General features: G+C 42.4%; 1 protein-coding gene across 4 annotated transcripts in view; it reads left to right on the top strand.

Annotated features, from left to right (window-relative positions):
- PELI2 (pellino E3 ubiquitin protein ligase family member 2) overlaps positions 1 to 23,249 on the top strand; it is a 107,565-nt gene that overhangs the window by 13,407 nt on the left and 70,909 nt on the right. Inside the window, exons 2-3 of one of the 4 annotated variants that reach the window (XM_042841334.2) lie at positions 20,179 to 20,252; positions 22,186 to 22,315. The exons of 1 other annotated variant lie outside the window; for it this stretch is intronic. Coding sequence is in view for 1 of the 3 variants with exons in the window: in XM_005295507.4 (XP_005295564.1) it covers positions 22,186 to 22,315 (130 nt within the window). In the remaining 2 variants the exon portion in view is untranslated. Of the gene's footprint in view, positions 1 to 20,178; positions 20,324 to 22,185; positions 22,316 to 23,249 lie in introns of all 4 variants that reach the window. 2 more of the 4 variants (XM_065595732.1, XM_005295507.4) reach the window with 2 other exon arrangements.

The raw sequence follows: 23,249 nt of genomic DNA, 5'->3' as shown, positions 1-23,249 counted from the left end.
TCCAATCTGACATCATTTCATTAATAGTTATTCTTTGGTTGCAGTTGTTTAACCAATTATGTATCAACTTAATGTTACTTCTGTCAAGCCCGCATTTCTCCAGCTGGCTTATCAGAATGTCATGTGGGACTGTCAGAAGCCTTGCTGAGGTCCAGGTATATTATGTCCACTGCATTCCCCCATTCACCACATCAGTTATCCTGTCAAAGAAGGAAATCAAGCTGGTTTGGCATGATTTGTTCATGGTAAATCCATGCTGGCTGCTGGTGAGTACCCCTTCATCCTCCAGGTATTCGCAAATTGAATGTTTTATACATTGCTCTAGTAGCTTCCCAGGAATTGAAGTCAGGCTGATTGGTCTATAGTTTCGTGGCCTCTCCTTTTTCCCTTTTTTAAAGATGTCACTACATTAGCCCTTCTCCTGTCATTCATTAGTTTGTAAATATTCTTGCCAGTGGCATCGAGATTTTTTTCAGCTAATCCCTTCAGTACCTTCGGGTGAATAGCATCCAGCCCCACTGATTTGAATTTATTCAGATTGGTCAGAAGATCGCTAACATGTTCTTTACTTACCCTGATTTGTACACCTCCCCCTTTATTGTCTATGGTAGCTTTGCTAGTCGTCTGGTCACATGTTTTTTGTGAGAAGACTGAAGCAAAGTAGGCATTGAGCAGCTCTGCCTTCCTATCGTCTTCCATTACTAGCTCACTTCTCCATTGAGCAGTGGACCCACACTGTCTTTGATCTTTTTTGTTTGTCTGACATATTAACTCATTCTTTGCCTTAGCTTTTCTGATTTTGTCCCTATAGACTTGCGCTATTCCCATGTATACTCCTTGGTGACATGCCCCCCCCCTCCATTTCCTGTATGTATCTGCTTTGGTTTTTAGATAGCTAAAAAACTCCTTGTGCAGCTACGTTGGCCTCCTGTGGCTCTTCTTATCTTTCCTCTGCATCAGAGCCTCTAGTATTACGTCTTACAAGAACTGCCAGCCCCTTTCGATCCTTTTCTTCCTAATTGCTCTTTCTATGAGACATGGCCTACTATTTTTCTGAGTTTGTTGAAATCCAAGTTTCTGAAGTCCAGTGTCCTTGTTTTGCTTTTCTCATGTCTTCCTTTCCATAGGATTTGGAGTTCTATGTATTAATGAAGTGATCGTTGTCTGACAGCCCTTTCTCTTTCCCTCTACACCTGCCATAACTCCTAACACGCTGCACTAAATAAAACCCATCTAAATGATTATAAGCATGTTTTCTGTAACTTTTTTTTAAATGCAGTTCCCCCCTCTTAAATGTTTGTTGCTGTACCACTTCAGTGTAATATTAGATTTAATGCCCTCTCTATTCATCATTTCCCCTCCTGCCCCATGGGTTTTTATGCAGTGTTCTGTTCTTGCAGCCCTTTTTTCAGGGAACCTTTCTAAAATATGGTGGTAGAGCCTACAAATAAACTAAGGAGCAACTGTCTCCCTGGTCACAGCTGTTGGACATAGGTATACCGAATGGCATAACATGCTTTGCTTGAATAATGTAAAACTGAAGTTGTCCTTTACCTTTGGTTTCCTCCTTTAATTTGCTCCAGAGATCTGTCTAGATACTAAGTATGGTAAAAGTTCAGTTTGAGTCAGTATAACTGCAGGACTAGCTTATTTCCCCTCTCCACCCCCCCAGCCAATTAATACAAAAGAGGCAATTAGTGAGTTCTACCATTTTGCTATCTCCTGTGGTGAGGGACTTAAGATGAAGCTGTTATTAAGCCAACACATCTCTTTTGTAGAAATTTATATTGCCTTTCTGATTTATTTTTCTTGAAATATAATAAGCATGTTTTAGGTCCAGAAAAGGCTTGTGGGGGTCTCAGTGAAATTGCCTCTGGAGGTCCCTACTTTAAGATTCATATAGCCTGGTTAGAGGTTTTAGAACCATTTGAAGAGTATGTATTGCGAGGAGTGTGTGTTGATTAACAATCTGACTTTTCTATTCTGGCTATATGAGATAGTAGATGTTAGGGGTGAACAATGTAGGTAGACTTCAGTTCTGCCATTTGAATATGGCTCTTCTGTTAAACTTTCTAAAAGTATGGAGGTTCAGGAACAAGTCAGGGTGTAGCATCAAATCATAAACAGGTCATGCATTTATTTCTTGGAATAGAAGGATGTGGTCCCTATTGAAACTTGGCAGCCATTTTGGACCTACTGTCCTTCTGAGGATTCTGCTTTCTTTATCCCCCAGGTATTAATTGCTACTTGAAGGGGCTATGTATCCTACACAGAATATTTATCAATCTGTCACCCTGTGATGTTCTAACTAGGCGTATTGAGCCTCTCAGGTTGAGAACTTCAACTGTTCTTCATTCTCTCAAACTAGCTTTGATGAGTAATCTTTGCCAAGAGGGTGGCAAGCATGGGGCATATCCCCCCTGTACTTTGCTTTGTAAAGATAAGGTTGTGCTGTGTCTCCATTTTGTTCTTGGTCAGAGTGGTGTCAGACTTCCACCCAAAGAAAACAAAATAATCTCCTTTTCCCTCTTCCCCACCTCCTGTTTCCTTGGGGAAGTTAGGCTGTATGGTCTTGTTGTCAAAAGGACCTTGAAGCATTATCTGGGCAGACTAAGTTTATTAGAAAAACACTGAGGACCGCCATTCTCAAACTGTAGTCTGCACAGCACTTGGTAATCTGTTGAAAGTTGGCGGTTCACGTGGTGCTATCTCTCATTTTCAGCTGCTTCTATGGCAGTGTCTACACTAAGCTTTTTTCTTAGCGTTTTCTATTGTTGTTGCCATCTATTCAGCTCCGCTGCTTGTAGCAATGGTGGGAGCTCTGCTTTAGATAAGCTGGAGTGGCTACCACTATGGTGTCTTTCTAGTGCTGAGCAGAATTGGACATGGAGAGTAAATTGACTCTGGCTGCTGGGGGCTTATACACACCCAAGCTCCCACCAGTGATAGAGCAGTGATGGGAATGTAAAGAACAAGCTCAGTATATAATCAGTGTAACTCTCTACTTACTGCCATAAAGAATGGTAAGAATACTACTTTTTCATATGGAAGCATTTGCTACGGTTGTCTTAGGGCATTAAACTGTGAATGGAGGGCAAGGGATTTTGTGAGACAGTCACTTGGTATTGGCTGTGGGCCATGACAGAAAAAGCATATACTGACTAGGGATTGTCAAAAAATTTCTTAAACTTTTGATGGTTTTGACTATATTAAGTTTTTACAAGTCAAGTGTAAAAGTAGGACAAGAATAAATTTGAAGAGCAACTAGCAAAAGACACAAAAACTAACAGCAAATTTTGTTTTAAGTACATCAGAAGCAGGATACCTGTCAAACAGTTGGAGGGGCCACTGCATGATCAAAGTGCTAAAGGAGCACTCAAGAAAGACAAGGCCATTGTGGAGAAACTAAATGAACTCTTTGTGTTGATCTTCATTGCAGAGGATATAGAGGAGATCCTCCCCCCACACTACCTGTTCTTTTTAGGTGACAAATATGAGGAACTGTCCCAGATTGAGGTGTTAGGAAAGGAGGTGGAGTTAGAACAGATTGATAAATTAAACAGTAGTAAGTCACCAGGACCAGATGGTATTCATCCAAGTTCTGAAGGAACTCAACTGTGGGATGTAACCTATCACTTAAATCACCCTTTGTACAAGATGACTGGAGGTAGCTAATGTAACACTGATTTAAAAAAAAAAAAAAGGCTTCAGAGGCAATCCTAGGAATTACAGGCTGGTAAACCTGACTTCAGTAACAGGAAAGTTGACCAAAATTCTAGTAAAGAACAACATTAATAGACACGTAGATAAACACGACATGTTATCCCATGACTGTTTACTTGGCATAAGTTTGCCTTTGCTGAGGCTTGATTTCTCTTTTCAAATCTTAGAATTGTTTGAAGAAGTCAATGAGCATGTAGACAAGGGTGATCCAATGTACTTGGACTTTCAAAATATTTGACCATATCCCTCACCAAAAGTAAACATAAGCAAAATAAACAGTCATTGGATAAGAAGGAAAGTCCTCTCATGGATCAGTAACTGTTTTTAAAAAAAAAAAAAAAAAAAAAGGAAACAAAGAGTAGGAATAAATGGTCTCAGTGAAGAGGAGGTAAATAGTGGGGTCCTCCAAGGATCTGTATGGGACATATATGTTCAACATATTCATAAATGATTTGGAAAAGAGAATGAACAGTGAGATGGCAAAATTTGCAGACAACATAAAATTACTCAAGATAGTTAAGTCCAGAGCTGAATGTAAAGCGTTACAAAGAGATCTCGCTAAACTGGGTGACTTGGCCAACAAATGGGGCAGATGCATTTCTCAACATGGAATTTCAAAGTAATGCACATGGGGGGGGGGGGATAATCCTAACTATACATATAAGTCTAAATTAGCTGTTACCACTCAGGGAAAAGATCTCTGAATCATCATGGATAGTTCTTTGAAAACATCTGGTCAACATGTATTGGTAGTCAGGAACCATTAGGAAAGGGATAGGTAATAAAACAGAAAATATCATAATGCCACTATATAAATCCATGGTGCACCCGCACCTTGAATATTGCATGCGGTTCTGGTTGCTCCAACTCAGAAAAGGTGTATTAAAATTGGAAAAAGTGCAGAGAAGGGCAACAAAAATTATTACGGGTATGAAACATCTTCCATATGAGGAGAGATTAAATTGACTGGGACTGTTCATCTTAGATAAGAGGCAGCTGCAGTAGACCTGTCTAGTCTGATATGGCTCCACTAGGCAAGGGGCGTGATGGTCCTACTGTTGTACTACCAGGCAGGGCGTCCTGGGAAAACTCTTGATGCTGGACCTTGTTTGTGGATGGATACATAGGTCTCCATATGTATAAATTATCCTCTGGTCTAAAAGGAGTGTGTGGGGGGGGGGAGGGGAGAGGAAGAGGGAGTGTGTATGGTATCTTTTTGGGGACCAAGAAATGGAGCTGAATTCCCCCCCAAAATTTCACTGCTAATGTGGAGGAGAGATCTTGGGAGAAAAGTGTATATATAATTTTTAACTAGATTTTCTGCTCTACAAACTATTATGCTGTTTGTATGGACTACTTAATGTATGTTGGAATGGTGAATTTTGTAAAATTTGCATTTAAAGTTTCTCATGGAGTTTGTAATTGCTGAAAGGAGAAACAGAAGAAGCAGGCAGTCTGGAGTAATATAAATCAGTTGTATGTGTTGGCCAAATGTAGGCTCCAGTCCCTACAGTGGCTAAGTGACCTTGGGGAACTGAAATGTATCTGACATTTAGTGAGATTTTGGAATTTCCAGTGACTGTGCACAAATACACGCTTTTGAATCAGTTTTGTAACTGACCAAGCATGTTTTACTAAATCACTGAAAACAAAGCACATATCCAGTGATCTCTGGATGATACCACAGAATTTTCACTCAGCCAGATATTGACTGGATTACGGGAAGCCATACTATGAGGCTCTGATTCTTCATCTTGTCATTGAGGGCTATATCACTCAGAGGCTCCAAAAACAGTAAACTTTCTTCCAGCACACACACGATGAGAAATTATTGGTAGCTATATATGGTCTTATCTTCCTATATCAGGCTTTTGTACAGTTTTCATATAACATTTTTGCACTCTAATAACATATGAAATACAGTAATAAGTATAATTCAAACCGATTGTATTTGTTGGATACTGAATTTGAAGTATTGATACAGTGTTGCTTGGAAATTTTACCAGACATCAAATATCAGAGGACTAAACATGCTAGACAAAGAATGATACAAAAGATGAGGAAGGTGGTGGGGGAACTTCAAAATTTCACTCCTGTCAGTACTTTTCATTTTCTAATGTTAAAAGTAACGCCTAATACTAGAACTGAGAATTTTTTTAGTTTGTTTTTGTGCAGTTGACTGACAGCACATTGAATAGTCAGTTTCACCATTTTGATTGTGCAGTTTCCCTGCCTATATAGTCTTCCAGCAATGGAGGAGAAAAAACACCCACAAAACTAATATTGGGGTGGAAGGAAGCAATAAAAAGTGATAGGGTGACTTGGGGGGGGGGGCCATGTAGGATCTGAAACTATTTTTTAAATTTAAACTGATTCTTCTTTAATCTTTTAGATTACAAGCTGACTGCCTCCTTTAATTCTTTTCAAACTTGGTCTTCATAAACGCGTATTTAAGAGAATTCATAAATGATTTGAGTCAGTGTTATCCTATGGAAGTGTGTAGTCTTGCGGTAGGAATTGTCATCTGTATTATCCCTAATTTTTTGGCACAACTCTGTTCAGAAAATACAGATTCAGTGTTTTGTCCGATAAACAGCATATCTAGTTGGGAGAATACACTTAGGGACTGACTGACTCGGTCATTCTTCCCTTGTTGGTTTTTGTTTTCTCTGGTGTCTTTTTCCTAGTCTGGCTTTCAGCTCAGTCCTGCTGACAATAAAGTTGATGAACATGTGGAGAGGCAGTGGGAAAGAAAGGGGATTACATGCGGTTCAAGCTGATCTGGTATACAGCGAGCTACTCAGATTTCCAGAGTAAGGGAAGCACAGTTGCAGAGACAGCTGGGTGGATATGGATTTATTGGATAAGCAGCAGAGTTCTTAATTATCTAACTCTATTTGTTCTGCATCTCAGAAACCCTAAACGGTAAAGCATTACATACCTGATCTTCCATTGTTATGAGAGGGGAATACTATTGAAGGGGCCATTCAGATTTTATTGGTCTGTGCTCATAACAGTTGATGATATTTTCATAAATGTAGCCTAGAAACTGAGAATTAGCTTAGTGTAATCAACATTTTGTCATAAAAATCTCTCAATTATTAAATGTGATTCTTAAAGTGAGGACCTTGGATCTGTTGAAACAGATTAGCTATTACAAGTTCTTTAGAGAACATGGGGACCCCACAACCCCACACAGATATACTTTAAGAAACTGATCTAAAGATGTGCAGAGTGAACCTTTTCTCTGAGTGTTCTTCCCCTTGCAGCTTATTCTTTGGGGTCTTATCCACCTATTCCTCTTCTCTTGCCAGCATAAGTTATCTAACAGGATGGGTTCATCTTTGTCGAAGGGGCTGATGAGCCTTGGTTCTTGATCTCTAATAGTTCCTCTTCTCCTCTCTTGAAATCAAGTTGTGGGGTGAGGAGCACAGTCCACCTCTATCTGTTATCTCAGAGACCTGAAGAGGTCTAAGGAAAAGGATGAGTGTTTCCCACCCATAATTCAAGAGCAAGTTGGGGTGTTATTCCTACGCTGCTGACTCACTTGTAGACATCAGATCTCAAATTCTGGATCTGTCCGAAGAGGATGAAATGAAATGAGCTCAAAAGGAGAAATACATCTGAGTCTGCTTCTTTTTCTAAGCATTGCTAATGTTATTTCATGAAGTTATTTAAAGCCAAATTTACTACTTGAATGTCTCTGGATTTATACTAGCATAACTATTTGAAATGGGCAGTGTCACTCAATCATCAGCATGATGATTAAAAGTAGTTGTATATGGGAATGAACAAATGTGTTACTCTAATATCAAAGAAACTTCTGCTCCAATTATATCTTTCTCCAGTAACCTATTCTGTGTTTCTATATAAATTCACCTTTTAAAAGATAAACCTCAGATAACTCAGGATTAGTATGTGGACTTACGTTGAGCTATTTGCACATCGATAGCCTCTTATTGGACTATGCTGTAGACAGCCACATTTAAATCTCCAAGACTACTTCGACTACAGGAGGAGGAAGGAAAAGATTAGCAGAGACCGGTTCATAAACTGTAGAGAACTGACTTTCAAGGAAAGAAGAGTTGTGAGTTTTCAAGCAAGGTGACTTCTTTGTGCTAACACTGCATGATCTCCAATTACTAAGGTTGGCTGCACAGTAAGGTTCAGCCTCAACAGCTTGTGCAGTAGTCGGTGAACAGCAGACTTTTCAGGGTTTAAAGTACTGGGGTTTTAACATTTTGTAAAGGCTCTTTGCTTAAAGGATCAATAATTAACTTTTAGGATTGGCAGAACAATGTATAATGTAGAATGGCTTTCATTTTTATCACATGCTTATCTTGTTCCTAGGTTTGCTTTTGTGCTCAAGAAGGAGAGGATGTCTTCTGTACCTGGGTTTCTTTTATGCCAAAACAATGAATGTCTTAATGTCTTAATCTGTGGGACCTTGGACAATTGACTTGACCTCTCTGTTTCTAAGGCCTTGGCTACACTGGCAATTCACAGCGCTGCACTTGCTGCGCTCAGGGGTGTGAAAAAACACCCCCCCTGAGCGCAGCAAGTGCAGCGCAGTAAAGCGCCAGTGTAATCAGCGCCTGCAGCGCTGCACGCTCTCTCGCAGCGCTGCAGGCTATTCCCCTCGGAGAGGTGGAGTACTTGCAGCGCTGCGAGAAAGCTCTCGCAGCGCTGGTGGCACGACTACACTTGCGCTTCACAGCGCTGCCACGGCAGCGCTGTGAATCCGCAAGTGTAGCCAAGGCCTAAGTATCCCCATATATAAAACAGGGCTACTCCATTACCGGAGTCCCATCTCAACAATCCTGTAAATGTAAAAGTCTTCTGTGAAGCACCAAAATAAATTCTTAGACATGAATTCTTCAAGTTATGGTCCCTATATGTGTTCCAAATGTGGGAATGCATGCGTGACATGCACCAGGGCTGTATGATCGTTGTAGCAGTGTCCGTTGATCCGCACGTGTGTTGTTCGTAGCTTTGTGTTCCGGGCAAGGTTGCATGAGGTTGTGTAGGTCAGCGCTCCTTCAGTTCTGATGCATGGTTGGAGTTGGAATTCCTGTCCCTCTGTGATTGTGGTTTGGATTGCGAGAGAATTCTTGTCCGTTGCATAATAGTTTTTTCTTGTTTTCTTGTATAGCTAGATAGTTAGCATTTGGTAGCATAGTTAGTCTTCTGTTGTCCCAATCGCTGCCCATTTACCCCCTCCCCGCATGCCCAGGGGACTGCGCCCTGCATTTCAGGGTTCAAAAACTATGCTTCGTGCCCTTGCTCATTTTTCATGAGCCATGAGCACCAGCGCTGCCTTTACCGTGTCAGGGAAACCCATCTCGCTGCGAGATCTGTAGATCCCTCTCACCGTGGACCTGAGAGGCTTGTCTGCTCTGCCTCTGTAAGCTTCCCCATGGAGGTGGCTCTTCAGCCGTGTGCACAGCGCAATCCAAGACTGGCAGACCCAGCAGTACAGTGCCCTTCACTGGCAGTGAGTGCTCCGCCTAGCATGTCCTGTGCCCTGGATGTGGCAGTACAGCCGGTGCAGGACAAGCCCAAGCATTAGAGCTGCAAACATGCACGTGAGCATCGGAACAAGTTCCCCTTGTGGACTGCCTCCAAGAACAGCATTCCCTCCTTGAGCTGTGCCAGGTTGCACGAGAAGTCGCATGTGGACCATGCTGCAAAACTGCCTAAGTTTCCCCATTCTGAGGAAAGGCAAAGAGAGACACACCAGTACTGCTGCCTGACGCACCAACTCCCCACCCAGACCAGTCTCCAGGGCACGTGCCACCCATGCAGCCAGCATCTGTGCCCGCCAGTCCTGTTGGCACCGTGGACACCACCGTGCTCCTCCAGCAATCCTAGAGATTTCCCCCAGGCTCCTGAACATTTTTAACCCTTTCTTCTGACAGCCCACCTGGATTTCCCTTGCCTGCCTTCTCTGCTGCTCACATTGATGGGAACCCCCCCATTCCAGCGGACAAACCACTTCTCCTGTGCGGGCCATACCCAGCCCTAGGTCGTGGTGTTACCCGTGCACTCTAGGGCATCACACCTTTATCCTTCCGTGGGCTCAAGGCATAATCTGGTTAATTTGGCCACCCTTACCCAGTTCCTAGGGCTCAGGGCATAATTTTCTGCAGGTTTGGGGGGCCTTTTACCAGTGAAAGAGCCTTACACAGTAATATCGTTAACCTCTATTAACAGTCACCAAAACAGAATACATACGCTAAGCATATGTATGCTGATCGCTCCCAGTGAGGCAGACAAACTTTTTTCCTGGTGGCCAGTCGGGATCAGATCCAGCTTCCTGCATGATGTGGTTGGCAGGGGGTTGAGGTCTGGCAGCTCTGATCTTGGCCTGTGCCCTGGAGTTAGGTTCCAAAGAACTTCCTTTTGGATCCCAGTTTATATAGTCAAAGTTGAGTCCTGCTTAGCTCTACCTTAACCAATCATTTTAAACTAAAATACTACAAAATAGTATTTTTCACCAATCCTAGCCCATTTCAAAACAATTCTTTAATCCGTGATACCCCACCACCTTAGTTGATTTAAATCTTGCAAAATTAGTTACACAACAAACAGAAACAATCCAAGAATCAGACAGAAACCATACAGATAAACAATAGAGAAGTAGGGGCCATAAAGGCAAAACAATAAAGTAGTATCAACAGTTGTGCTTGTGAAATCTATAAGTGATTCCTTGCCAGACAAAATGCTGTCAAACTAAGTTTTCTTTAAACATCTTAAGATCAGTTTCTTTATCTGGTGATCATGGGTACTATTGGGACAGGAGCACCTTCTTAACAGCCTGATACTATGCTGTTTTGATGCAGTTTAGATGGAATGTGAGGCGGTGACTTGCTGCTGCTGTCCTAATGTGGTTGCGGCTTACTGAAGAAAAAGGCCTCAGACCTTACATCATCTTCTCCTCTACTGAACATTCTGTCAGATTCTGACGCCTTCTGTGAGGTGGAACAGTCTTTTCCCCGTTTCCAGGAGAAGCCCGGACTCCTGCGCATGGCCAGTGCATCCACCAGGGTATGACCAGCACCACCAGCTTGGTACCAGTACCCTTGAGGCCTGCCATACCCCGACCCTTTGGTCACACTGGGACCCTTACCACCGACCTTACCTGCCTTCTCAGGCCTCATACCCCTCTGCCCAGGCTCCTGCAGCGGAACTGTCTGGCTCAGAGGCAGAAGCAGAACTGGAGACTATACCGCAAGTCCGTACGGCCGCTTCCTCCTCTCCAGATAAAACCCTTATTCCCCCTGTCCTCTTGCCTCCTGATGATCACAAGTAATACCAGGATCTGCTGCAGAGGTAGTTTCTCTTGACCTGGGCATACCCAGGGAGGAAGTACAGGACCAACACCAACTGTTGGATATTCTCCAAATCTGAAGGCCATCGTGTGTCACGCAGCCCATTAATGATGGTATCCTGCAATCTGCACGGGCAATCTGACACATGCCGGCTTCCTGTGCCCCAAATCCCAAACCAGCGGAACACAGGTACTTTGTCCCCTCTGAGTGGGGGCAGACTTCTTCTTTTCTCACCTGCCCCCCACTTTTTTGGTGGTGCACCCGTTGACCAAACAGGCACAACAGCACACACACAGATCTATCCCTCTGGACTGGGCAGCCAAACTCCTCAACTGTGCAGAAAGTTGTGGCTGCAGTCCTCTGGCTTCCCACGAGGGGTCCAGACCTCCTCTTTGGTCAAGACCAGCTGCTCTTGGCACAGATGGACGGGTCTCTTTGCTCCCTGAAGGACGCGAGGGCAACACTTTGATCCCTTGGGCCATATGCTCTGGTGCCCAATTGTAAACAGCAGTGACTACCCTTCCGTCCCTGGTCATATGCACCATATCAGACCCCTATCAACGCTGCCCAGAACTCTAGAGAAAATGTTACCGTTCCCAGAGCCCCTGACTCGCAGCCTCCACCACGGCAACCTCCTCCTCATTGATCCATCAACAACCCAAGACCCAGTTTTGACATGCAAGTCGAGAACTGCGAGCCTCCTCCCAGTGACCTTTGGGGCCATCTTGCCCTATTTGCTCACAAGATTACCATGAATCATTGGGTATTGAATATCGTATGCCATGGTTACTCTATAGATTTTTCTCATTTTCCCCCCCATACTGGGGGCCCCTTTGGGCACCCACTGGGGATCTCTCCAATCATATCCTCCTATGACTAGAGGCGGATGCACTTCCCGCGAAGAGTGCCATAGAACCAGTGCCCTGCCATTTCATGGACAGGGTTTTATTCCATACTTTCTCATCCCCAAAAAGGGTGGCGGGGGGCACCGCCCTATACTCTGTCTCCGCTGCCTCAACACCTTCATCAGAAAATCCGAATTCTGTATGGTGATGCGTGCATCTATTATTCCCTCCCTCCTCTAGGGAACCTGGTTCGCAGCTCTTGACATGAAAGATATTCATACTTTCACATTTACATTCACCCGGCCCACTGCAAATTTCTCTGCTTTTGTGTGGGCAGCAGCCACCGATAATTCAGAGTTTTCCCCTTCGGCATCACAAGAGCCCCAAGGGTCTTCACGAAAGTCTTTGCGGTTGTGGCGGCATAATTGCGGTGTCGAGGTTACTCTGTGTACCCTTACCTGGATGACTGGCTTCTGGTCGCTCCCTCACACACTTAGCTTATGTTCGCCATTCATGCTCTCCACGCTCTCCTCGCAATTTTCAGCGTCTGTATCAACGAGGAGAAATTGGTACTCGTACAGATGCAGATCAACTTCATAGGCGTGTGCCTCCGTTCTGTGGTGGCAAATGCCTTCCTCCTGGTGGACTGCTTCGGAACGTTGACAACTCTAGTGATGGACATCCACTGCAGCCGATGCGCCACTGTGTCATTGCCTGTGCCTCCTTGGGCACATGGCAGCCTGCACCTACGTGATGTTGCGTGCCCACGTACACATGTGCTGCCTCCAGCTGTGGCTCCTGTCAGTCTTCAGACCCCACAGCATCTGGATGCATCTGAACATGCTATGTGCTGTCTAATGCCCCTGCCCCCTGGCAGGATTATGGTGTACTCGACGCAGGCACAGGCAGCAGCATCTGCCTCCCTGGTGTACGTCTTCTGGTACAAAATCTGCCGACCAGTGACAGAGTGTTCCGTACATTCTTTCACCACCCATTATGCCATCACCCAGGGGGTGTCAGAAGATGCTGCCATGGGTTGTGCCATCTCTTGCATCCTCAATCCCACCTCCGTGCTGATAACTACTTCCTACTCGCCCACATTTGGAATACATATAGGGACCACCACTCGAGGAAGAGGAGGAGGAGGTTACTTACCTGTAACTGGAGGTTCTTCGAGATGTGTGGTTCCTATTTGTATTCCAATACCCGCCCTCAGTCCCCTGTGCTGCGGACAGCACTTCTCAGCAGTAAGAGGGTCATTGAAGGGGTGTTGACCTGCATAGTCTCATATAACCTTGCCTAGAACACAAGGCTATGTACGACGCATGTACATGTATATCTCTACATGTACGTAAATATATATATCTACATGTATACATCCCCGCCATTTGAGCAATTTCTCTATTAGCCAATGTCTACTTCCACTATTATGTACATAGCCATTAGCATTAAAGGTGAGCCACAATGGGAAAAGAGATTACACATATTTTTGCTTTTGTATGTGTTTGAGAGAGAGCAAAACTCTTCCCGGCCTTTAAATCCTCTGCTTGTTTTTACGCTACATACATTGAGTCGTTTCTGTCTTGTGAAGTTTTTAATTTTTGCTTTGGATTTAAGAATCTATATTTATCATCAACTGCTTTTAAAAATGTAGGCACAGTGTGTGCTATACACACTATAATTGACTTTGTAGGAGCGCTTTATGAGTAACTGGAGTTGAAGTGACTTTGACATCAAACAGTGAAACATGGACAACGAATTGCACAAATACCTATTTACCGCAGAGTCTGGGGGGAAAATCTCACATGAATGAGGAAGAGCTGGTTGAAATTACACCTTAGTGAGATGGAGGTCATGCTTACAGATTGAGGAGAACATTGAATAGGCAGCTATGGTGTAGTCTCCACCAGTCAAGGGCGTGTACCCACAAAACAAGTCAGCCTTCAGTTGAGAGTTCTGGACTCCTCCTGATGCTGAACTGTCATAAAGCAGCAGCTGTACAAAGATGTGCTTCATTATTGTACACCTATTTCCACCCTTACGGATGACCTGGCCTCAATGCATGACTCCATATCCTGATTGGATTATGAAGAATACAGCAGTGTCCCTTCTCTGCAACATGGATAACGGTGGATCACAAACATATTTCACTTGCTCTGTTGGCTTCTATTACAATCCTGCCAAGTTTAAGGTCTTGGTCTTACACAGGATGCTTAAGATCACTGCCCTAGACACTTTTGCAACCTTAGTGCAGATAGTTCTATTTGCTGATAGTGAAGTTCACTTGTGCAGGGGATGTCTTCCTTATGGGCTGGTGCAAGGCTATGGAACCTACTCATACAGGTACTAAGAACTACTGCATAGAATCATAGTCCTGCCCTGAGTGCAGGGGACTGAATTAGCTGACCTCTCGAGGTCCCTTCCAGTCCTAAGTATTATCTAGTCCATCCTGGACAGGTGGTTGCTTCCGAAGCAGACTGAGCAGAGATCTACAAAGTGCACTGTTTTTACCTGGCCTTGCCATATAACATAATGGCTTACATTTACAAACCAAAAATACTCCCCTCAGTTTTCTTGGGGGGGGGGTGGGGATGAGAGGGGGGCTGGAGTTTGGCCGGGGGGGGAGAACCGCACTTGAAAAATGCTCTTTACTGTGAGGCCTGTTGAAAACCCATTGGTGTCAATGGAAAGACTCCCATTGATTTCAATGGCCTTTTAATCAGGACTTATGTTTGCAAAGCACTCAGGTACCATGACAGTAAGTGTAGTAAAAAAACCTCATTTCCCTAAAAACAAAGGGAAAGAGGAATCGTGGGAGGAAACTGAATAAATTCTCAAGGGGAAGATGTGACTTATAAACGAGTAAATAACACTGTGTATCTCTGAGATTCTGTGTCTACATGCATTAAGTACCTTGAATTCATATCCTACACTCTCTCTCTCTTTAGTAGCCTATAGTCAACTGAGACACAAGGTGGGTGAAATAATCCTTTTTATTGGACCAACTTTTGTTGGTGAGATAGACAAGCTTTTGGTCCAATAAAAGATACCACCTCACCCACCTTGTCTGTCTCATATCCTTGAGCCTACACAGCTATAACACCACTATATTGAGCTAAAAGGTGTAACTGTTGTTGAAACTGCAGTGAAACTACTAGAAGAATAGCAGCAAAGGTGTGACTGAAAAATGTTACCTAGGGAGTACAGTGTAGTCAGCAGTACCTTCCATGACTTAGGCCAATCAAGGATTTAGATAGATCCGGAGGTTTCATAGATTCCAAGGCCAGAAGGTACCATTGTGATCATCTAGTCTGACCTCCTATATAACATAGGCCAGGGAACTTCCCCAAAATAATTCCTTTTTATCTAGAGCATATCTTTTTTTTGAAAGAACATCCAATCTTGATTTAAAAATTGCCAGTGATGGAGAATCTACCACAATCCTTGGTAATTTGTTCCAGTGGCTAAATATGCCTATTTCCTGTCTGAATTTGTCTCCTCACTGGATCATATAATACCCTTCTCTGGTAGACTGAAGAGCTCATTATCAAGTATTTATTCCCCAGGTAGGTATGCATAGACTTCAATCAAGTCACCCCATAACCTTCTTTTTGTTAAGCTAAATAGATTGAACTCCTTGTCTATCCCTGTAATCTACGTTTTCTAATACTTTTATCATTCTCCTGGCTCTTCTCTGAACAGTGTCCAATTTATCAACATCTTTCTTGATTGTGAACACCAGAACTGGACACAGTATGCTTGCAGTGGTTGCACCAGTGGCAGATAAAAGAAAAATAACCTCTCTGCTCCTACTTGAGATTCCCCTGTTTATGCATCCAAGGATTGCATTAGCCCTTTTGGCCACAGCTTTGCTCTGGAAACTCATGTTCTGCTGATTATCTGCCATGAAATGAACTGCCTGTGTCTAATCTTCATTTTATTCAGCTGCTCATCTCCATAGTATCTAGAGCACCTTCCCCTTCTTGGCAGTAGCAAAGTCCCCAGTGGATTCATGGGGTTTCTGGCCTTCTTTAATGTAGGGTTTTTAGATTTGTTTCTTTTTGGTTGGTAGTGATTTATTGGGTAGAAGAGGGATATCCGTGAATTAATTACCTTTTTGTGTTCGCTAAAGTATTACTTGTATTACTGTAACACCCCAGAGTCTTACTCACGGACCAGCACAGTGACTAAGACTCTGTGCTGTACAAACACAGAACAAAGATTGACCTTGCCCCAAAGAATTCAGTCAAGGTAACACAGGCCTGTCTCTCCTGTAGGAAGAAGGATGCTACAGTGCATATATGTACTGGACTCTTTCCTTCTTACCCATATTACAGTTGGTTGCTCTTGACAGTTCAAAGTACAGCTTGATCTTTTGAACGATCAGAAAATGCCAGCTTCACTTGCCTGTATCATCAGAATAACTACTTGAAAAGTGGAGCAAAGATTTCATTCCTTATTCTCAAGTAATCTTCAAGTTGCTGTGAAAGATTCTGGGTCTTAAAAATCCTTATGCGATTTTACTCTAAGTTCAGGGGCTACTCTGTACATCCTGGGAATTTTACAATTTTAAGGTGTAAAATTTCCTTTTAAAAATAGATTTAAGCTGTACTTTTGCTTCTAACTATAGTACGGATTCTAATATCTAAACTGTATTGTTAAATCTATTCACCTAAATTTGGGTTATTGCTGATTATGCACAATATGTATCTTATGACTTTAAAAACAACCTTTTTGTATTTGTGGATAATCTAAGCACTATACCCACATGTACAGACACTCTTTTTTCTCAACCTATGTATTATATCATTTTTTACACTTTAGCTTTAATAAAAATTTTAAATCTGTTCTCTGCTGTAATATCTCGTAAATGGATTCTTTCATTAGTGACCAATGTTGTAGATTGCAAAAAGCATGTGCAATATCATGGGATAAACTTTCCCTTTAGGATGAAAAGGAGAGCTGTGTGTTCTGTTCAGGCTTGCAAGGCAGCTGTTTGAGGTGCTAATAGAAGTAGCATTTTTAAAACAAACACAAACCTCTCCTCCCCCACCCCTAAAAACTATCTATGCTAGTGGCTTTTGTGCAGCCCTCTGCAGTTTGCCATAAAGCATTGAATGGTATTCCACCAAGCAGAGCTCTTAGTTGGAGGAGCATTCAAATAGCGTTCTAGAATGGATTGACTGACTGACTCACTACAGGGGCAGGATTAGTGAGTTTTTTGTTGTTTGTTTTCTTTTAAGATTATTTCCAAATTGTTCTATAGCAATACTTCTGCTGGTGACCCAGGCGACTTCTGAAACTGGCATTTTTAGTAGCTTTCACTGGTACAAATGGCTGAAGACAAGGCAGGATTCAAATCTATCCTCAGTTCAAGTGGGCTTTCCTGGGGATTTAGGGTAGTATCCTTACTGACAGTATACATTCATTTGGATGCCATCCTGCTAATAGAATACAGAAGTACTGAATTACCCTTCTTCTACTACTTGACAATGCTCTCAAATTAGACTAATTTGTTTTTGTACACTTGAAAAAAAACCAAAATATTCTTCTGTCTGCTACTTACCTCAAAATATCAATGAAATAAGACATGGTCAATAAATGTATGATGCAGTAAAATCTATTTCAGAGGGAGTAATAAGTAAAAAAGGCAGTGCTGAAACAATGTGAGGTTAAATTTTCTGAAAAAGTAAGCCTGGGCTTCCCTATCTACAAAGGTAAATATCATTCAATGTAATCCAAAATGGGGGAAAAATCCTCATTCTTGTATAATGATGTAAAATATTCCCTTGTCGGTATTTTAAAATGTAAACTAGAAGTTCCAGTATTTATTAATATAACCACCAAATAAGGTACTTCTGTGGGAGTCTTTTATTAGTCCATTCACAAAAAAGCAAATAGAGGTGCTCTAATAAGAGGGCCTCCCAATCAACCAGAACTCGAAGGGCCTCTTTCAACCACACCTGTACAAAGCAATGAAGTTAACAGTCATGCTGCATAACAGATCTCAAGTAAGTCTCTAACTCTAAATGCTAATTATTGTGCCCAGACTGTATTGCACAGTAATATATGAAGTTAAAATGGAATAAGTTGTCATGTTGAAGAGGGTCACCGCTGTCTTTTGCCTCTGACTTTACTTTGAAAGATATGTCAAGTACTTCCTCACCATAGAGATTTCAGATTATTCATTGCGGTGGGGAGAAACCATACGTCTGTCATGCTAGTTGTTGTGAGCTACTGTAACTTCTTGGTCTATAATCTATCTATAGTCCTTTCCAAATTAAACTGGGAAAGGCATTTTGATTTAAGTTTGTGGTGTGACAGAGAGAGACTTGTACTAAGAAATGTCTCTGTACACGGTGAAGTTTGTGTCACTAGATTGATGCAAATGACGGAAAGCAAAACTGCTGCTGTTTCTCAATGGAAAACCTATCTGGGAAACTAATTGCCTGCTGGCCTATCTTTTTAAAATGCCTTTTGAGGCCCTAAATTGCATAGCATTACTACTATTACATGACTATGTAACGCTGCCATGGCACTCTGCATTTTCAAAATATTATACAAGTATTTACTATCACAATGCCCTTGTGAGGGGTAACTACAGCAGTATATTCCCTATTTCATAGAGTGGAAAGGAGATACAAGTAGTACGCCCAAGTGCACACAGTCAGAGCTAGGAGCTCCAAAGACTTTCAGTTGGTTTCTAGGTACAATTCAAGGTCTCTAAAGCCTTTATGGATTTGGTCCTGTACATCTGTGGCCTTGTCTACATTTTCTCCTTCTGAAGCTTGTTGCCACTTGTGTTTACAATGGTGAGTGTTGACAGACAGGCTGCCAGCAAAGTTCTTATCCCATAGAGTTAGATGGTGCTGTTTAAAAAGCCAGTGGCAGGTCTTAATTAGCTTTCCCACCATTATTACCACCAAGAAACTTTTAAGCAGAAAACTAGTGTAGATGCACCCCCGAAGCCATCTTTTCTGCATGCTTTACCCTGACACTTTAGGACATCTAGGACAGCGTTTTTCAAAATTTGCGTCGCGACCCAGTACTGGGTTGCGGCATGTAAGGCACGTTAAAAGTCCCGTCGGCGGTGCTGCCCAGCTAAGGCAGGCTAGTGCCTACCTGTTCTGACACCGCACTGCACCCCGGAAGCAGCCAGCAGTGGGTCTGGCTTCTGGGCAGGGGGGCCACGGTGCTCCGTGCGCTGCCCCTGTCCCGAGCACCAGCTTCACACTCCCATTGGACAGGAACCGGCCAATGGGAGCTCGGGTGAGAGCCATGCAGAGCCACTTGTGCACCTCCGCCTAGGAGCCGTACCTCCTGATGGCCACTTCAGGCGCAGCGCAGTGCCAAGACAAGTGGGAAGCCTGTCTCTGCACCCTGGCTACGTCACTGACCAGGAGCTGCTGGAGGTAACCCCCTGCCCCAGTCTGAAGCCCCCTCCTGCACCCCAAACCCTTCAGTCCCAGCTCCACCCTAGAGCCCGCACCCCTGCCCTAGCCCAGAGCCCCTTCCCACACCCTGCAGCCCTCACCCCCACACCCCAAACCCCTCATCGCCAGCTCCGTTGGGTTATGGGCATCAACAATTTTCTTCAACTGGGTCCCCAGAAAACCTGCACATGAGCAGGTGTTCTAATTAAAGGTCCTTTAACTCTGGAATTTGCTTCTTCCAAGTTCCAAAGACTAGGTTTGCTGCAAATCACATCTGCTACAGGCTTTTGGTGAAGTTGAGAGGATTTAGACTTTGTAGGTTGGCTTTTCATGGAGTCTAATAATATGTTTGTATCTTTCACATTTAAGTGTTAATGTGCCTAGAGAAATGATATACACATTATATGTAAACTGTTACTTGTGCTGAGGAGTGAGGGAGATTCCCTGACATTAAGCATTGATATAACATTCACGCACACTTAGTAACTGTATTTGATATTCTAGATTGCCAGTCCTGGAGGCAAAATAAAAGCAGCTGCACTAAAATTTGAAGCATAACATAAATATTTGTCCCTGTTCCTAGTGCAACTCTCTGCCTTTAGGCGCTAAATGGAAACATTTTTCTAGCCCTTTGGCTTCACTATAAATGTCAAAGCTTAAATAGTAAATTTTTCTACTTCTTGTACACCTCAGTATATTTATAAGACTCTACCACACATACTTTGTAAGCTGCTGTTGCATTTTGGGAAGGGAATCATTATAAAATAGTTCACGGTCATAAGACAACACCTTTATAGATGTACCTTATATCTTGCCACTAATTTAATTTTTCTGTATTTAAAAAAGACATGATTTGGATCTTCATGAAAACATGCCATCTGTGATCAGGAGAATCCAAGTGAATTACAAGAGCAAAAGAGGTGTGTCTGCAGCTTCATGGATGGAAAATACTAGCTAAAAATCTCCATTAAAACCTCTCAATCATTCAGAGGTAGGAGTTATTTAGCTAATGCAGAAAAGTCATGCAATATAGGAAGCTCAGACAAAATAACCTTTTCCAGCATAATCCTGTAGTGTACTTAAAATACTGAGACTGTTCTTACATGGAAACTGCAGTGTTCCATATCTTTCTCCATTATCAAGTAGCCCTACAAGGATCTGGTACTAAACATTCAGTTGTTTGCATAGCAAAACTTTAATTAAAAAATGCAAGAGAACGTAAAATGACGCTAATTATCTTTGTGTGATCTCTAAGGAGTTATTACTTCTACAAAGGTAGCTATTTCCTGTTTGAAACCTTGAGTAGAAAGAGTATTGTCTTGAGGCAAGCTAAAACCCGGCAGCATATTTCACAGGTATTGCTGTCTTGCGTAGATGATGATATTTTATGTGTGCGTATATATATAAATGCTAAAAACATTTAGACTGCAAAAGTGAACACTCAAGTTAGGAAATGCCAGAATTACAGTTGCCCGTACAACCTTTTATTTGGCCACCTTGTACATATGCATTATGGTATAGTTTAATTACATGATGATAGTATATTTTTCTACAGGACCCTTTTCTCTTTTAATGGGCAGGAACTGATTTATGGAGAGGCATCTTTGTTAATTGCACTGAGGAAAGAGAAACCTGGGGGACATATTTATAAAGCTGAACCTAGTCTGTTCAGAGAGCTCACAGTACATTGCATTGTGCACAAGGACTGCAATAAGAATCTTCCTCACCAAAGGATTTGGGAAAGCTAGGCATTTTGAGGCTTGTGCACCCCAAAAGAATCCGTTCCTTGGAGGAAGCTGTATTCTCGCTGATGTTGGATCACCTTCCTCTGGATTAACCAGTACTTTGGGGCTGCTCTCTGTAGAGAGAAAGGAAGGAGGTAGGGAATTTTTCACTTGACCAGAGCTCAAAGAGCTTGTATTCCTGAGGAAGCCTCATTAATGATTTCATTCAAGTGTCTCATTTCACTGACGAGGAGGTGAGGTTTTAAATTTCCAGAATAATGAATCAAACCTCATTAGTAGGTTTTGAAGTGCCTAAGTGATTTAGGAGCATAAATCCCTTCTTTCAGTGGGATGTACTTCTAAGACTTAAGAACTTCCGGAAACCATTTCCCCTTCCCCTAGTGGTTTCTGGAGAAGGGAAGGGAAAAACAAATGTTGCAAAAACTTCCAATACTCTTCCAATAAAATGTGCAGAAAAGTTAGAATTGCATTCAAAGTACAGAAATTATGGGAGTCCTAAGGCTAGACTGGTGTTCCAATACAGAGGTGCAGAAATGTTTCCATAGCTTGTAAAACCAGCATTCTCAAAGGGCTAGTCTACACTGGCAACGGTAAAGCACTGCCATGGCAGCGTTTTAACGTGGCTTGTGTGGTCGTGGCAGAGCGCTGGGAGAGAGCTTTCCCAGTGCTCTTAAAAAAACCACCTCCACGAGGGGCGTAGCTACCACTGTCTACACTGGCACTTTACATCGCTGAAACTTGCTGCGCTCAGGAGGGTGTTTTTTCACACCCCTGAGCGAGAAAGTTGCAGTGCTGTAAATTGCCAGTGTAGACAAGCCCAAAGTTGCTGCACTCAAAGGTCAGCCTTTCTTAGCATGTAACAAAATCTGTTAAGAGAAGTGAAAGTGTTAAGTTCAGATTCACCAACTTGTTCACACTCTTTAGAAAATTGAAAGCTGTACTCATTGGTTCTATCTAGTAAGTGAACTTTCTTGCTCCAGGGTGTGCTGCCTCCTGCTTTGTAATCTTTATGGCGCATGATCTGATAGTTTCATTTCCAACTCTGCTTCCCTTCCCTGCTGCATGCCAAAGGGTATGGAATAAACATGAACTTCTTGTTTGTTCTTAGGTACAATGGCTCCCTCCCTAATGGTGACAGAGGACGTAGGAAAAGCAGGTTTGCTCTCTATAAGCGACCTAAGGCTAATGGAGTCAAACCCAGCACTGTTCATGTGATATCAACGCCCCAAGCATCCAAGGTATGTGGCAGTTGGAGAGAGTCTCTGCTTCCTGATAATCTTGGCTGAAGATAAAACTTACTTTTTTGGGTGGTGTGCTTGTTTTCTTTTTCTGCCTTGCTGCCATCATTTCGGTTATGTTAGTGTTTAGACTTGAAATGAACTAGCCTGATTAAAAATCCTACAGTGGCTTCTCTTTTTAGCGATACTCTTAGTTGTAATTTAAACGTGAACCCTAATTTTGAGCTGAGTAGTTTTCACAACAGATTAATTCATATCTGACCCTGTTGCTTCCATACAGATGGTGTAATTTATCATCGGTGATAAATCTTCATTTTTGCTATATGAAGCACAGAATAAGAGACTGTAACTACCTGTGATGCATACAAATATTTCCCTTATTTTAGTAACCTGCAATATAATAAACACTAGGATGTAAAAAAAGTTTGACTGATACCTCTTCCGAAAGAGAGTTGCCAATTTATTATGCAGAAATTGTTCTTTCTAGGTCTCTAATCTCTCGATTTATGAATGGCTTTGCATATGTGTGCATGTGCATTCAGTGATGTGGGATTTTTTTCTTCAAGTCCATCATAGGTTATGGGAGGGAAGCATGGGTAGCATGAGCCTCCTGGTCAAACAAAATTGACTCTCCTTGGTGGAAAGTTTTGTACTAGTTAGGAAGATGTACTTTCTTGTATAATGTGGGTAAGATTTATTTTTTAAAGAGCCTCTTTTCTTGCACTATTTCAAACAATGGCTGAGAGATCCTAAAACATGGGCAAGGTACATCCCACAGTGAACTGTGACTAGTATTTGTTCTTTGTAATGAATGGTAGACTATATACATTTTATTCAAAGTGACAAATCTTGATGTCTAGACAAGAATCAAAGACAAAACTGTGCTCCATGAATTTTGAACTTGGACTTGTTCAATTCAGGAAATTTCAATATT

Source organism: Chrysemys picta, chromosome 4, assembly GCF_011386835.1.
Source record: "Chrysemys picta bellii isolate R12L10 chromosome 4, ASM1138683v2, whole genome shotgun sequence".
NCBI classification, from domain to species: domain Eukaryota; kingdom Metazoa; phylum Chordata; order Testudines; family Emydidae; genus Chrysemys; species Chrysemys picta.
The sequence above is the reverse complement of the archived record's forward strand: the minus strand, read 5'-3'. Positions and strand labels throughout refer to the sequence as shown.